The sequence below is a fragment of the Lontra canadensis genome, unplaced genomic scaffold (genome assembly GCF_010015895.1).
Source record: "Lontra canadensis isolate GAN:19392208 unplaced genomic scaffold, GSC_riverotter_1.0 scaffold102, whole genome shotgun sequence".
NCBI lineage: Eukaryota > Metazoa > Chordata > Mammalia > Carnivora > Mustelidae > Lontra > Lontra canadensis.
In genome coordinates this window covers 2,655,990-2,672,910 of record NW_022631096.1, presented here as the reverse complement: position 1 = coordinate 2,672,910, position 16,921 = coordinate 2,655,990, and the positions used below count along the sequence as shown (strand labels likewise).

At 35.9% G+C, this 16,921-nt stretch overlaps 1 protein-coding gene across 4 annotated transcripts in view; it reads right to left on the bottom strand.

Moving 5' to 3' along the window:
- Positions 1-273: 273 nt before the first annotated feature.
- The window catches only part of WRN (WRN RecQ like helicase), a 140,297-nt gene continuing 123,649 nt past the window's right edge, over positions 274-16,921 (bottom strand). For all 4 annotated transcript variants that reach the window (XM_032838141.1, XM_032838140.1, XM_032838142.1 and 1 more), the window contains exons 33-35: positions 16,052-16,214; positions 6,180-6,394; positions 274-468 (exon numbers count right to left, since the gene is read on the bottom strand). In XM_032838141.1, the coding sequence (XP_032694032.1) occupies positions 349-468; positions 6,180-6,394; positions 16,052-16,214 (498 nt within the window). In that variant the 3' untranslated portion in view covers positions 274-348. The remainder of the gene's footprint in view (positions 469-6,179; positions 6,395-16,051; positions 16,215-16,921) is intronic.

The following is a 16,921-nucleotide window of genomic DNA, read 5'->3' as shown; positions in this document are numbered from 1 at the left end:
ACCACCAGTCTGTGATTTATATCAAATCGGCCCCCCTTAAACATACTGCTGAAATAAAGAGATTAGGAAACAGAGCAGTAACGGTTTCTTAGAGAAGCGTAAAGGAGATTAATGTATTTATTCTATTCTATGATTACTCACTCAGGCTCTCAGAAGACTCAACTTTAGTAAACTGCACAAGGCTGTTTTAAGATGTTAGCTGTTCAACAAATGGGTTAGTCTGACTTTTGGGATTAGAATAATTTGTAAACTGAAGTACTCGTCAGTCACCACTATTTTCAGAAATGAAACACAGCTCCCCTCTTCTAATACAGTAAGACACACACAATTCCTCTGGCAATTGCCAGTTTAACTAAAAAGACCTTTCTTTTTTGTTCTGGCCATTGATTTCTTGCTGGTGTCAGCTGAAGTCTCACTGCCTTTGGCAAACCACTCAGGTAATTTTCTCTTTGAGGTTACAGAGGCAGGCTGTAGGAAAGAAACAGAAAAAGAAATATGTTAATGTTGAAAATGTGTGTCGGTTGTAAAAAGTAACATAGGTTACTGTATATACACCCACTATCTTCCCTTGTAGAGTAAAACAAAATAGTGAGAGCCACAGAATTTACTTCTAGATCAAAAAGTAAATAAAAGACAAAAATCGCTATATCATTTCTTCAGGCAATTTCCTGCCATCTTGTTATCTGTTCTCGGGCACTCAAGTGTACATACACATTTGAGAAGGAAAGAACTAGATATTATTGCAGATTTCTGTCTCATGTGTACTTGGTTTGGGCTGACCAAAATGGTTAATTTAATGTTCCGAGGAAGGCATCTGCTCAGGTGCACACACACGCACATATAGACACCCACACATACACACAAACACAGACACATACAGTATCACATTAGGTGTTTGAAAAAGCATGTACTTCTATGTCTCCAAAGGTTGACTGACTAGCAGAGTGATTCAAACACTATCAGTGCCTTGCAGAGTTGCTGGGACATAACAGATACTCAAAAAACAGTCACTGAAGTAAATGAAAAAAATTGTTGTTTCAAAGAGTCTTTTGAAATCTGCTAAAAACTGGAGATTCACTTCTAAATGTACACATACGTAATACTTTGCACAATTTTAGGAGACTTAGGCACCAAACGAAGCCTCAGGACCCTAAGTTAAAAGTCCCTGAAAAAAAAAAATTTAGGAACCCAAAGGCAGTGGTTGTGTATTATGTGATCTGCACTTGAAAAAGATAAAACAATTTTTAGTTATGTTCCATAAGCATAAACTGGTAGTAATTACTGTTATCTCAGTTTGACAAGAGCCTCAAACCAACATGACAGACAAATCATTCCAATGTAAGCACACCTTGGAATCCAGCAGTTAATTTAGTTATTGGAACTATCTGAAGGACTTTATGATAAGGTGACCTCAATCTAAGTTATAATGTATCTGTTAGTTGAAGGTAAAAAAGCATAATTTATTCAATTTCCAGAATGAAAACTATATACGGTTCATCAATTACCTGCTATGTTTTGTTACATTTTCTATGTTTAAAAATGGTTTCAAAAGATTTAAGAGTGGGGAAAAAAGTCAAAGATCCTACACAGAAAACTGTGAAAACATATATTTAGAAAAGGTTAAAAAAACCCAAAACCCTATTAGCTGTTTTGGCTTAATTAAAGAAATCCAATGAAGAAGAAAGAGCTACTCACACTTTAGTAATAAAGCTAAAGAAAAAAACAGGCTAAGGATAGCAAATTTCCTCACAGGGAAAAGAAGTCCAGGAGAACAGATTAGATTTACATAGACTGCATGAGACGATATTTGACTCAGAAATAATAAATACTGGCGATATATAATGCCACAGACAAAAGGCATTTGGGCAGAGATAAAACTGGTCCAGAAATATTTAGTCTTCCCTTAAAATCTTTTTTTTTTAAAAGATTTTATTTATTTATTTATTTCACAAACGAGATCACAAGTAGGCAGAGAAGCAGGTAGAGAGGAGGAAGCAGGCTCGCCACTGAGCAGAGAGCCCGATGTGGGGCTCAATCCCAGGACCCTGGAATCATGACCTGAGCTGAAGGCAGAGGTTTAACCCACTGAGCCACCCAGGCACCCCTTCCCTTAAGATCTTACTAACACAATCCCTCGGAGCCTACAGTTGTTTGCAATTATAGCTGGAACACCTGTGTGCATCTGGAGAAAGGAAAGAAGTTAACATGATAACAAAACCAAAAAGCAAAACAGAACATGACATCTGCACAAGAACAGAGCAGAGGAAAAAACCCTAAGTCTTGTAGCTGAATACCATGGAATAAATAGGGACTGCCAACAAAGACAGAATTAGGTTTGAGCTCTAATTGAGTCACTTGCTAAACGTATGGCCTTACGAATGTTATTTCAGCCTCAGTTTCTTCACACAGAAAATGAGAATAACAGTACATAACATCACTGGATTACCTGGAGGGTCGAATGAGAATATATGCAAGCTATCAAAACACATCCTGATTTAGTCTTGGCATTAAAGACTTATAATTAATTAGTAGCTAATTATCATTAATTATTATCATTAATTAGTAGCTAATATCACTGAAAATGTTCTACCTTCTGTAATATTTCTACAGAATATGACCTTCAGTATTTACCACACTATTATAATAATGATCTTGTTTCACTGAGAAAGAGGGAAAGTGCTTACTTACACTGACTATATCTTTTGAGTCTCAACAACAAGTTTTTGGAGAGACTTTAATTATGAGAACTGAGTCACCTAACAGAAACAATGCCTTTCAGTGACTACTTCCTTCTTTAGTAGTCAACCAAAATTCCCAGAAATCACAGTGAGATTTTCAGGGGGGGGGGTTTCTGATACTCCAAATTCTATTAACAAATATCATTAAATTGAAAATACAAAACATTAACTCGTTTGTTGAGTATATGTGAGCATATATATGTAAGCAAACAGAGAAATATATATGTTATATTCACATTTAATTTCATCTACACTAAGAAAAATCTAAAAATAATAATCAAGTTGGATGTAGTTATCATGAAAACTACTTTATTAATTTAATCTTATTTGAGAATTAAATGAGAATCCGTAAATAAATCTGTTTTTGAATCGCTAGTTGGCTGATTCCAAGAAGTCAGTCTTAGGGAATTTCTGTGACTTTCATCTTTTGGTGAAAAACCACAAGGATGTTTTCGATCAACCTTTAACATTATTACAGAACACAAAATAGTTACAGCATGCGCTACTTTCTTAGAGAACAACACAAAACAAAAACTATGCCTAAAAAGGCAAAGCTTAAGAAAATTCTAATTGTTCTGAAGTACTGAATTTTAATAATAATAATTATAATATTATTTGTAAGGCATTTTTTTCTGAGTATCTCAAAACAGTTTATAAATAATATTGTACATTTTAATTTATAATGAAGCTTAGTGGCAGGGCAGAAAATATCACATACTTTCTCTCTTAGGCAGTGAAGAAAAATAAGGAGGAAAGAAGGTGATTTGGGGGAGAGGGTTCTGGGAAGATGGTGGAAGCAGCAGCATAGTGTTTTAATCTCTCTGAAGCCCACCATTAAAACAGAATTGACAGGAAAACTCTGAACTCATAATCTACATTTACAATAAAACTAAGTTTAAAGGTATCCCAAAGAAATCCAAACTCTGAGCATGTGAGGATAAACCACCACCAGCCATAAGACCTGCAGAGTACCACTTACTTAGACAAGAGAAAGCAGAGGCAAGCAGTGAGGTGCCCAAGAACAGAAGAACCACAAAGCAGCCTACAGATAGAAATCAGAAACCATGATAGATTAATGGGAAAACAACAACTGAAAATGAGAGGGCTTCTGCCTACCCCAACAGCAAATGACTTATAAATGGTGTCTTCAGCTAACGCAACCAGTTCCTGTGAACGCTCCTGACCAGCTACCACAATGCCTTCTGGGAGAACTACTGGGTGAAATCGAATCAGCAGTTCAAGTAAAACAGAGACAAAGGGAAGAGTGACAAAAGAGTATATCTCATAAACTAAGTTTCCATATTTTGAAAAATACACAAAATACCAGAAGGGAGAGCTCTGTGAACTTGGGAAAAACTACCTTGAAACATGCTTTCTTTTGAAAGTGCAGGAAAACTAATTTCACGTGAAAATGAACAACAGGAAAGTATTAAGATCAAATGGGACACCGGAAGAGTTGCTAAGATACAGAATAAAACTGTAACCTCTTAAATGAGTTGAAAAACATTAAGAAAATTATTCAAAACATGAAAGAACATCATAAATCAAAATCAGAAAAATTCAAAATGGAGGAGAAAAGTTTAGTTAAGAATTAGAAGCAAAAGGAAAAATGTAAAGAAGTGAATACTAAACTAGAAGGAATATAGCAATAAACATAACAGAGTCTGTCCCGAGAAGTAGGAGGTGAAAAAGAAGAAGATGAAGAAGAAAATTTTAAATTAAGGAGAAATGGAAAACTAGAAAGAATTCATGGAAAGTGACAAATATTGCAGCTAGGCAAAGAAGATCCAACATATAGTCGAAGTCCCTGAAGAAGAAATATAAAGCAATGGGACAAATTCTAAGAAGTAAAATTTAAGAAGACTTTCCAGAAATTTAAAGAAAAAAAAAAGATGTACTCAAAGAATCCACTGTGTACCTGCATATTTTGAATCAGAACTACCAATATCAAGACAGAATCTTTCTTCATTAAACAAAGGCATCATGGAGCTTCTATCTTAACAGTAATCACAATAGGCGTAAAACTAACAATGCACCAACAAATACAAAGAATTTGTTTTGACATTATTCTTTATCCGAAGCCTCATATTCATCCAATGAAACAAATTAAGAGATATAATCCAGGTCAGCAGAGAAGATGAATGTTAACAGGAAAGATCTGACACCAGCCCTCCAACAGACTACAGTATTCGAAGCAGCCTTCTGTACTTGGGAGTCGGATGAAAGAAAAATACTTAGGCTGGCTCACTCATCTCTTAATCTACTTCCTATCCCCAATATCCTTGTTCCCATAAATGGAGGGGGAGGGTAAATCCAGTAGGCTCAGCATGACTTCTACCCATCCACCCACCACCGCCAAAATCTCCCCACTCTGTTGTCAGCGTCTGATATTATTTCAATAAGGGAAAAGCCAAATGCTAATATGTGACTAAAATAATAATTCATATAAATGTGCATCAATAATCAGGAAAAAATAACAAGTTTCACCTCTTCCTTTACTGATAGGTAGAAGCTGGGAAAAAACAAGGTTTTAGGCATCTGGTATAGATTTCAGAAATAAAAGGCTGGGAATAGAGGCCAAATTTCACTACTACCACCCAACATTGGGTTTAACTCTTGGAAATCTATAAAGACTATCTTGAAACTGAAATGGAATCCCTAATGCACATTATGAGAAAACACCTACTACCATGCTCAATTTATGACCTAGAAACTAAAATAGTTTTTTAGTAAATCACTAGTTTTCATAACTTTTATCACAGAATCATAAAATTTTAGACCTGGAAGATAACAAAGGCTAAATTTTCAAATTTATACAATCATTTAATAGAATCATCATCAAAAAATAGTTATCTCATACAACATATAGAGCAATAATTTCCAAAGCATTTTAATAAAACTAAAATAATACTAAATAATACTAAATTCATGGTCTTTCTCAGAAATATGTATGGTATATGCGCAGGACAATGGGCAACAATTTTCCTTGTACCTAAGAGATTCAGTATGACAAGAACAAAGCAGGAGGAATGACAGAACGATAGACAAACTAGTTTTGGGGGTATTCATAATAGAATTTGTTTTCATTTTCATAAACTACATAAACTGCCATAAGTTCAAAGCCAATACTATGTCTATGAAAGAAAAAGGATTTCCACTATATATATATATATATAAAATCGGTATGAGGTAGAAGTAAAATTTCAGCTGACATTCCACACAAAAAGCTAAATAGATGGGCTACATTTCCCTTTTTCTGTTGTTTAAAAAAATCACTTTTCTCAGATAAGATTTATGAAAAACAAAGGAAATAGAGCACAGATTTTAAAAAGTAACCTTATATCAGAATTTGTAACAGTTTAAAAAATACAGCATTTTAGTGTTAGAATATGTAAATCGAACCAACCGACAATGTATGAAAATTCTACATATAATTAACACCTTGGTATTAGCGCCTACTGCTTCCCTGCTTCTCTTAGAACTTGAACAGCTCTCTTCAGAGTTGGGGAAATATCTCTTTCTGTTGGAAGTACATGAAAGCTGGTCTAACAGTCTGTTGTCACAGTCTTTTCCCAGGATCTCAAGTGCCATGTGGATAAGGTACGTGTCAATGTTTTCAGGAACCAGCTTTCTAATTAGTTTAACTTCATTTATATCTGTAAAGGATGAAAAAAAAACAAGAGTTGAAAATAAATTACACAGAACATTTTAGAAACCTATGAGCTGGGAAGAGTGAAATACTTTGTAGAAAGGAAGGAGGAAGGTGTCCGAAGAAAATGTTTCTCCGGGTGCCTGGGTGGCTTAGTGGGTTAAAGCCTCTGCCTTCGGCTCAGGTCATGGTCTCAGGGCTCTGGGATCGAGCCCCACATCAGGCTTTCTGCTCAGCCTCCCACCTCTCTGCCTATCTCTGCCTACTTGTGATCTCTATCAAATAAATAAATAAAATCTTAAAAAAAAATGTTTCTCTTTAGAATGCCTGTAAGCCCTACAAACCAAAATGAAGTAAAGCATGTTCTCCCCTCACCTCTTACCACCTGCAGCCTTGCTTCTAAGACTTAAAAGTCAGGTCAATGCCATTGACTCTGTATAAATGATGTCTCAAACTGCTTCTTGAGAGGTGCCCTGAGAACCAAAACCAACCTTCACAGAATTGTTTCTAAAGGAGTTACACTTCAAATTCCAAATATTACAATTAGTTTTTAAAGATTTTATTTATTTACTTGACAGAGACAGAGAGATCACAAGTAGGCAGAGAGGCAGGCAGACAGAGAGGGAGAAGCAGGCTCCCCGCTGAGCAGAGAGCCCGATGCCGATGCCGATGCCGATGCCGGGCTGGAGCCCAGGACCCTGAGATCATGACCTGAGCAGAAGGCAGAGGCTTAAACCATTGAGCCACCCAGATGTCCCCACAATTATTTTTCTAATAGAACTTACTCTTAAAATAGAAGCTAATCGTACTTGTAAATAAGATGCTAATAAAAAAAAAGATCCTTTCAATGGCTATTGTAGCATAACAAAACATATCAATTATTTAAAATGCATATAACAAAATGAGTTTTCTGGGAAAAAATCACTTATTTTCACAATCAAGGAATTTTTACTTTTTGTAACTCGACAGAACCAATTCAGACTGTGTGTCTTCACACCTTTTACAAATTATTTAGCAATCTCCTACAGTCCACTACTTATGTTTCAAACACTTTCAACAACACATTCATCTGGAATGCTCTAGAGTATCATAAAACTAAGCAGCTCAGTTTCACCCATCTTCATGTAATTATAAAACTGGTATCAAACATTTCTGACACCCAATTCAATTAACAATCAGAATCCAAGTATTTTTAAATGTCACCCTGAAAGGGCAGTCTTTCAATTATTCTATTTTTCAAGATTTATATTCTCCTTTCTTCCAAAGATCTTATCTTGCTACTCTTGAACTTCAAAAAAACCTGCAGTTAAGTTTAAAAAACAAAAACAAAAAAATCAACAGGTGGTGTCTGGGTGGCTCAGGGTCCTGGGATCAAGCCCCACTTGGGCTTCCCTCATTAGGGACCCTGTTTCTCTCTTTCCCTCTGCCTCTCCCCGCCTGTGCTCTCTCGAATGCACTATCAAATAAATAAAAATTTTTTTTAAAGATTTTATTTGTTTTTCAGAGAGAGAACGAGCAGGGGGAGCAGCAGGCAGAGGGAGAAGCAGGCTCCCCACTGAGCAAGGAGCCTGATATGGGGACTTGATCCCAGAACCCTGGGGTCATGACCTGAGCAAAAAAGACACTTATCAGACTGAGCCAGCCACTCAGACATTCCTACAAATAAAAGCTTAAAACAAAAACAAAAACAAAAACAAAAAAAAAACACGCCAGCAAGAGGTGGTTACCCAGCTAATAGAAACTAGCACCATGGGGTATATATTTAGCCTATACTCTGTTACTTAAAAGTGTTAAGATATAAAACTGATCCTAATCAAAATCTTGGAAAATAAGATTTTACCTCTAAATGTAATAAAATTAGCAATATGACTACTATGTCTATTGACCAACTAAAATTCTATTTGCCCTTCAGTCATTATGCCATCGAAATACCACAGAAATTTGGCCAATTTCACTACTTCATTAATTTCTTAATGACTGAGGCATCTTCTTTTGTATTGTCTATCCAAACTTACTTTGAGTTCCCTATCATTTGTCTTCAATTTTTCTTTGAAAACAAAATGACCCAAAGAACATTATATTACACATTTTTATCCATATCTCTAGATTCTTAGACGTGGGATTGCTAGTTCAAAGGTTAAACACATTTTATGTTTTCATGGGTATTGCCAAACTACCTCTGTAATTGTGCTTCTGCTACAATGAGTACTAACAACATGTAGCTGACAAACTCCTGAAATGCGGCAAGGATGGTTAAGAAACTCAATTCATCAATCTGAAATTAAATTTAAAAGGTGATACTTGGAAAAAAAACAACTGATATTTGATTCAATTATTGAAAACATTTTAGAATGTTTGGAACACAGAGTATCTACTTTATTCAATTGTAAAGTTTATGAAAGCTAAATACAAATCAAGTATTTTCAATTAAAATTTGGCATCAGAATTGAGATAAGCTATAAATGTAAAATACATTCCTGATTTCAAAGGCTTAGTACAAAAAACACAAATATCTCATAATAATTCTATATTGATTATATGTTAAAATGATAACATTTTAATATACTGGGCTAATTAAATTATATCATTAGAATTAATTACAACTGTTTATTTTTGTTTTTTTAATTCAATTTTTTTAACCTTTTTTTTTTTTTTTAGATTTTCAAACTTATTTTTATTTAGGGAGAGAGAGCAATCAGGCACTTGAGATTAATGGAGGCATGGGGAGATGGAGAGAGAGAATCTTAAGCAGACTCCATTCTTAGTGTGGGGCTGACCCAGGGCTCAATCCCAGGGCCCTGAGATCATGACTTGAGCCAAAACCAAGAGATGGAGGCTTAAACAACAGCTACCCAGGTGCCCTATTTTTTTTTTTTTCGACGTTTTAAAGTGGCTAGTAGAAAATTGAAAATTACAAACTGTGGATAACATATAGACTTGCTGAATCTCTGCTGTACATCTGAAACTAATGTAATGTTGTATGTCAACTATATTTCAATAAAAGAATTTGTCTTAATTTAAAAATAAAATAAAATCGCATATATGGTTTGTATCACATTTCTTCTTGGATAATGTTGCTTTAGAAAAACTATACAGGGACGCCTGGGTGGCTCAGTTGGTTAAGCAGCTGCCTTCAGCTTGGGTCATGATCCCAGCGTCCTGGGATCAAGTCCCACATCGGGCTCCTTGCTTGGTGGGGAGCCTGCTTCTCCCTCTGCCTCTGCCTACCATTCTGTCTGTCTGTGCTCACTCTCGCTCCTCTCTCTCTGACAAATAAATAAATAAAATCTTTAAAAAAAAAAATACAAAAAAAAAAATAGAAAAACCATACAAATTTTCCTGTACTCTAGCCAATTAACATAACTACATTATGTTAAATTCATTTTCTTCTATGGGTATTTAAACATTGGATAAAGAAGCTATGCACCCTTTATTTCATCACACTGTAAATGTACATTTTATAAGACAATTTTTTTGAAACATAGTTCAAAAATCTTGAACTATCATAGCATCATGGGTTCAATGAATTATTTTGAAAGGAAAAATGAGATATTTTATTGCATCAAAACAATGTTTCTAAAATTAGAATGTCTTTTTTAAATAAAACTATGATGTATCATTTAGTTATGGTTTTAAACCACTGTTAGTGATTTAACAAGTATACAAAGTTATTGTACTATAATCTGAATATAATTTCTAGATATAACTAGAAAATCCATAAATTCATTTACACATTTCTGTAAATCCTCTACATTTGTACCTTAAAGTCATCCTACAATACACTTATGCAAAAAAGGGGCATCTAGCATTAAAGATACACCTGATTCTATCCTAACTTTCCAGGCAAGTAAATACTGAAAATTTCTATTGGGAGAATAATGAACACCAGCTGCACTCCTTCAGTGCTTTAAAAGAGATCATATTACTCCTATTTTTGTGGCAGGTCCCTTAGAAGCCACCCTTAATTTTCCAGTTACATGCACATAAAGAATGGAAGAATGAAATTATTCAAAATATTACCTAGACACCTCATTAAATACCTTGCTTAATTTATTATTAAGCATAGTTAGAATTTCAACTCCATAAAAGAAGCTTAAAATTACATAAGTGTGGATAAACTAAAAGATTAAAATGTTATAGAATTCCTTTAAATGTTAAATTACAAGGACAAAACGTACTTAGCAAATAAGACAGCATGAAATAATACATATGATTTCTCAACTCAGAATTACTCTATTTTCAGGTATAAGATTATGCCATAACAAAACATAGAGAATTCTCAATTTAGAATTTTGAAAAATTTAAGTGCCAATCAAACTTGTTCATTTGAACACCAAATTATGAGAGATAGCTACAATTAAATTTAAAAAAAAAATACCTGAATCATTAATGTAGTAAGCCCATCTGCATTTCTTTTTTTTCTTTTTTATTTTATTTTTAATTTTCTTTGAAGATTTTATTTATTTGATATAGAGAGAGAGATCACAAGTAGGCAGAGAGGCAGGCCTAGAGAGAGGGGGAAGCAGACCCCTGCTGAGCAGAGAGCCCGATACAGGGCCAGATGCCAGGAACCCAAGATCATGACCTGAGCCGAAGGCAGAGGCTTAACCCACTGAGCCACCCAGGAACCCCCATCTGCACAATGCTTTCTCAAATAGGAGAACAAATAGTATTTTATCAAGGAAAAACAAGAATTCAAAAGTAAAATTTCACATCAATAAATGTTGTCTTACACACCATAAACATATAATCAAAAGAAAATTGAGTTCCCATAACCTTAACTTTCTCAATTTTTGCTTTGGAAGTAAACTACAATAATATATTTTTTCATATTGTATTGTATAACCTACACACAGTGTACTGACAGAAAGATGAATTAAGTATTTAATAAGTATATTTAAAAGTGTTCTCCCTTCTTTAGAATTTAGTATTTATCTCTAAATGAAAATTTATTTGCTATATTCAGTATATAATGGTAAAGATAAATGTTTTAAATACTGTTTTAGTCACTAATGATTACAGATGCTTCTCTTCTCTCAGATATTTGTTGAATCAGGCTATGCAATTTTATATGCAATTTTTATATTCACATTTATATATTGTTTGACTTTAATTTTTTTTAAAGATTTTATTTATCTGAGAGAGAGAGAGAGAGCAGAAGTAGAGGGAGAAGCAGATTCCCTGCTGAGTAGACAGCCCGATGTGGGACTTGATCCCAGGACTCTGGGGTCATGAGGTGAGCTGAAGGCAGATGCTTAACAACTGAGGCACCCAGGTACCCTGGCTTTAATATTTTTTAATTTAAAAAGTTGTCTGGGGCACCTGGGTGGTTCAGTGGGTTAAGCCTCTGCCTTCAGCTCAGGTCATGATCTCAGGGTCCTGGGATCAAGCCCCACATCGGGCTCTCTGCTCAGCAGGGAGCCTGCTTCCCCGACGCCCACCTCTCTCTGCCTGTCTCTCTGCCTACTTGTGATCTCTCTCTCTCTCTCTCTCTCTCTCTCTCTCTGTGTCAAATAAATAAATAAAATCTTAAGGGGAAAAAAAAGCTGTCTAATGTCAGAAATTAAAATTGCTAAAATCAAAATTTAGAGGAGACTAGATAGAGAATATTTAAAGGCACTATACATACAAATATGTTAAACTGAATATAATTAAGTACATCTATTTTACCTGTCAATTAGAAATTTATAAACCCAAATCTTTTATCAGGATTAGAAACTGCATACTTTGGGGTGTCTGACGAACTCTTGATTTCAGCTCAGGTCATGATCTCAGGGTTCTGGGACTGAGCCCCACCTTGGGTTCCCCATAAGCTCGGAGTCAAATTGGAATTGTCTCTCTCCCTCTGTTCCCCAACCCCTGCCCTGCTCACTCGTGCACTCTCACTCTCGTTCTCTTTCACTCTGTAAATAAATAAAACCTTAAACCAAAAAAGAACTGGCATATTTCTTTCTTTAAATAGTTGGCAGTACACTTTAACATGGTATAGTAAAAAGAAAAACTTGCTTAGTCATTAATCTTCACGTGATATTAAAACAATCTGCAACTCTCTAGGCCTCCAATTCCTCTCTCTAAAACAGGGCGGAATTCGTAAAGTGAAAATTTAATGATTTCCAATTTCCTTCCCAAATCTAAAATCCTAACTTTACAACTGTATGATTTGGAAAGCAACTTAGCAATACCTAGATTCTTCACCATAGCCAAATAAAATAGATGTTGTCAGTAATTGGGTAAGTAACAGAATCTTAAATCTTCCTCTACCATTTTCTCCTGCCAATAATGAACTGAAATTAAAACATCTATTTTATGTCACTCAATAATATTTGCCCAAAAATTCTTCAGTACTTGAAAAAAAAAAAGGTAATTATGACCAGCCTGAATTATTAAAGTCTTAAGGTTCTATCAAGTTTAGTTTTAGGGTGCCTGGGGGGCTCAGTGGGTTAAGCCTCTGCCTTCAGCTCAGGTCATGATCCCAGAGTCCTGGGATAAAGTCCCACATTGGGCTCCCAGCTCCACAGGAAGTCTGATTCTCCCTCAGACCTTCTCTCTCATGCTCTCTCTCGCTGTCTCTCTCTCAAATAAATAAACAAAATCTTTAAAAAAAAAATAAAGTTCAGTTTTAAAATCTCCCTTCTTGTACACTTTTTTATTAACTTATTTTCTTAATTAGCTACTAAAAAGGATAGAGTATAAAAGCAATCATATTTAGAGGGTTTTTTTTTTAAACGATTTTATTTATTTATTTGACAGACATCACAGGTAGGCAGAGAGGCAGGCAGAGAGAGGAGGAAGCAGGTTCCCCACTGAGCAGAGTCCAATGTGGGGCTCCATCCCAGGACCCTGGGATCATCACCTGAACTGAAGGTGGAGGCTTTAACCTACTGAGCCACCCAGGCCCCCTGGAGGGTATCTTTAAGATCTTACCATTTACTTCTTCATTCATATCATTATAGTCACCATTACTGCCACCATCACCATCTACGAAATACTTATAGGTGCCAGAGTGTTCTGTCAGTCAGTGTCTAATTATTTCTCACAGTTCTGTAAGAAGAGGCAACATTATCTTGCCCTGTTTTAGAGATAAGGAAACTGAGGCTTAGGGACACTGGGCCATTCACCCAAAGTCACATGGTTTTGAAGTGGTACAGCTTATGTCAAAGTAAATCAGCTGTTACCAGAGCCTTTGCTCTTACTGACCAGGCTAACACACCCGTCAGTACTCGGGATTTTCGACAGACAGCCAGTAATAGTCACAAGGGGAAAACGAAAAAAGAAAAAAGGCTGCACAAACTCAGAGAATACTGCCTACCATCCAACAGCTCATCAAAAGACATACATTTCTTTAAGTCCTGAGAGATTATACATACATACATACATAAAGAAAAAAAACACCAAATGTATTAAAATCAAGATGATATCTAAGTTTTTGACCTTCTCTAAAATACTATTTTACTTTGCATTGGAGAAAGAGAGGTTTTCTATGATCACAATTCTAACTATAGAATAATTGCTGCTTTCCTTTCTCTGCCTTAATCTCTAGTTCGGTGGCTGCTGGAGTCAGAAAGACTGAAATGGGACCAGGATAGCTGTTTAGCTTTCTCCTAAGAGGACTCACAGCTAAGTTACTTTGGATGTTTTATCACAGTCCAGGATATGGCCCTAAGGTTTTCAGATTTCGAAACCTAACTTTACCTTAATAGATCCACATTAACCATGTTCACAGATTGTCAATTCACTGATTTACAATAATGGGTTTATAATTTCACATAGATAAGAACCCAGATTAGCATGACTAGTGCATACTTTCACTATAGACAGACCTACACGAAAACTCAAATTGTAACCAGAAAGTGAGGAAGTGATATAGAAGCAGAATTAGTTGTTATTTTCCTCAAATAAGATCTTGGCATAACTTATCAACAGGCTTTTAGTATACTTGAAGTCTCGCTGGCCAGGATTAGAAATTGCTATTTCCTTCTTGTAAATAATCAGCAGTATAACTGTAATATGGTAGGGGACCTGGCTGGCTGAGTTAGGAGAGCACGGGACTCTTGAGTTGTGAGTTTGAGCCTTATAGAGAGATTGGGCAGAGAAATTACTTTAAAATAGTAATAATAATAATAATAATAACAGGGCATCTGGGTGGCTCAATCGTTAGGGATCTGCCTTCAGCTCAGGTTATGATCTCAGGGTCCTGGGATCAAGCCCCACATTGGGCTCTCTGCTCAGCAGGAAGCCTGCTTCTCCCTCTCCCACTCCCCCTGCTTGTGTTCCCTCTCTCACTGTGTCTCTGTCAAATAAATAAATAAAAATCTTAAAAAGAAAGAAAGAAAGAAAGAAAGAAAGAAAGAAAGAAAGAAAGAAATTTGAATAAATAAGTAAATAATGTTTTAAGAAAAAAAGGAAGAAAAATTTAGTTCCCTGAGAATAATTTAGATGACCACTGCCCAGATTTGTCCCTGTCTTTCTCCTGTGCTTCCACAGTTGACCAATGCAACACATGAAGGTGTTCTTTCTTTACACTTCAGTCAAGTTTTTCTTGAGTTCAGAATTAATGCTGTCTTTTAAAATATGTTTTTTAAAGAGTTTATTTATTTAGAGAGACAGTACAAGCAGGGGGAGGGGCAAAAGCAAAGGGAGAGAAAATCTCAAGCAGACTCTGTGCTGAGCGCAGAGCCCAACTTGGGGCTCAGGTTCATGACCCTGAGATCAAGACCCGAGTGAAAATCAAGTCAGTCCCCTAAGGGATGACCCAGCTCCCTGGGGAGCACCCAGGTGCCCAATGCTGTCTTTAAGGTGACTTTAATATTTTTGTTCTGACCAATTTAGTACAGTATTGATTGTACTTTCAGAGGGTGATCGTATTTCCCCTATTTCTAAATTTCTGGGGGAACCACCTAGTTGTTCCCAAGTGGGAAAGAATTCGAGTTAATAAAAATTTAAGTATTTGCATTGCAGTTCCTGAGATAAGGCTTTCTGTATGTCTACTGTTCTGTCCTAAGAGTCTGAAAATTTACTGAGTTAAAACACATCTAGTTTGTACATTTATGGGGAAAAAAATCCTCTGAGGTACCTCATCCTTAATTCTATAAAAAAGAGATAATCGAAAACTTTCTGCAGGGCAGGCAAATGTGCTCAGTCTTCATGAGCACAGCTGACACTCTGCAGCAAAGGGACAAGAGGAAGCCCTTCTACAAGGGGCTGAGAGACCAAGGACCATCCCTTACACCACAGCGACTGAGACCACTGATTGCACTGCTTAGAAAGATTACTTACGTGGGCCAATGACAAGGAATCTGTAAGATTTAGGGGAAAATGAGAAATCAGTAAGCTATGAGAAATGAATATGGAAAAAAATGTGTTTGTTCCAAGAGGTAAGGTAGAAGTTAGAAAATGATGAAAGCCCACCGTTTGGGGATGGGAGTAGAAGTCATAAAGCTGCAAAGGAATACAGGAATTTCTCAGACTCAGACTTTCCTCTGATAATGGGAAGAAAGACTGTTTTTCAAAAACAACAGAAAAAGCATTACAAAAGTAAAGTTTCCCTTGTAGCATAAGGGGTTAATGCTGGTAAAGTGAAAAATACGAGTGGATTGCTTGTTTACTTCCCCTGGGTTCAATGACTCAAGTCATTAAGGCTGCAGACTAGGGTCAGAGCGATCACCTGAGTTGATGGGAGGGTTTCGGATAACATCAGCAATGATCTTCTGAACCTCTGGAGTCAGGCCGGCTCGTTCCATATCAAGTGGGCAGCCAGCTTTCACTGCTTGGGTTAAGTGCATCCCAACCGTTGTGACAGGCATAACCCTCTCCTTGGCTATACTTATCTAGAGAAACAGGAGCAAAACCACCAGTGAGGTCTTAAAAGTTTGCAATGTACCATATGTAAATAAAAGTCCAAAACCTTCAGGGAGTCTATGTTCACTGAGAAATAATGTACTGAACTTTCACTTAAAATTTTCTTTTTTACTCTTTCTTTAAAACTACCCACATTATAGATCTTTACACATGTTCTACCTTTTATACTTGCTACAGTGAATAAAACAAAATCCTCCAGCATTAGCTAAGAACTCAATCCTCATCCCTCTGTAATTATTCACTTCAAAAACCTATTAGTGGCAGAGACTACTCATTCTGTGTAAATCTAATAACTGCCACAGCCTTTTGAAAATATCATAAACTGTAATCCAATATTCTGTAAAATTGAACTAACACATGGTACTTTAGTTATGTGAATGTCCAAGAAGACAAATCCTAAAATGCTTAGTGGCAGTGTAAGGCTCCAGATGCATTCTATAAAAGGCTCTTGAGAAAACTTTAATAGGGTGTTTTATATTGGCTCCATTCATAAAATAATAACCACAATTTATCAAGAGCTGTTGTTTTTCGCCTAGCATTAAACTTAACATGAATTGTTTTAGATTTAGGATGGTGTTACATATTTTATGTAGCTTTTTAAACAAAAGGAGCTCCAAATCCATTTAAGATGTACATTTGATAAAACATTCTTTTCAACACTCAGGAAGTTTACGCA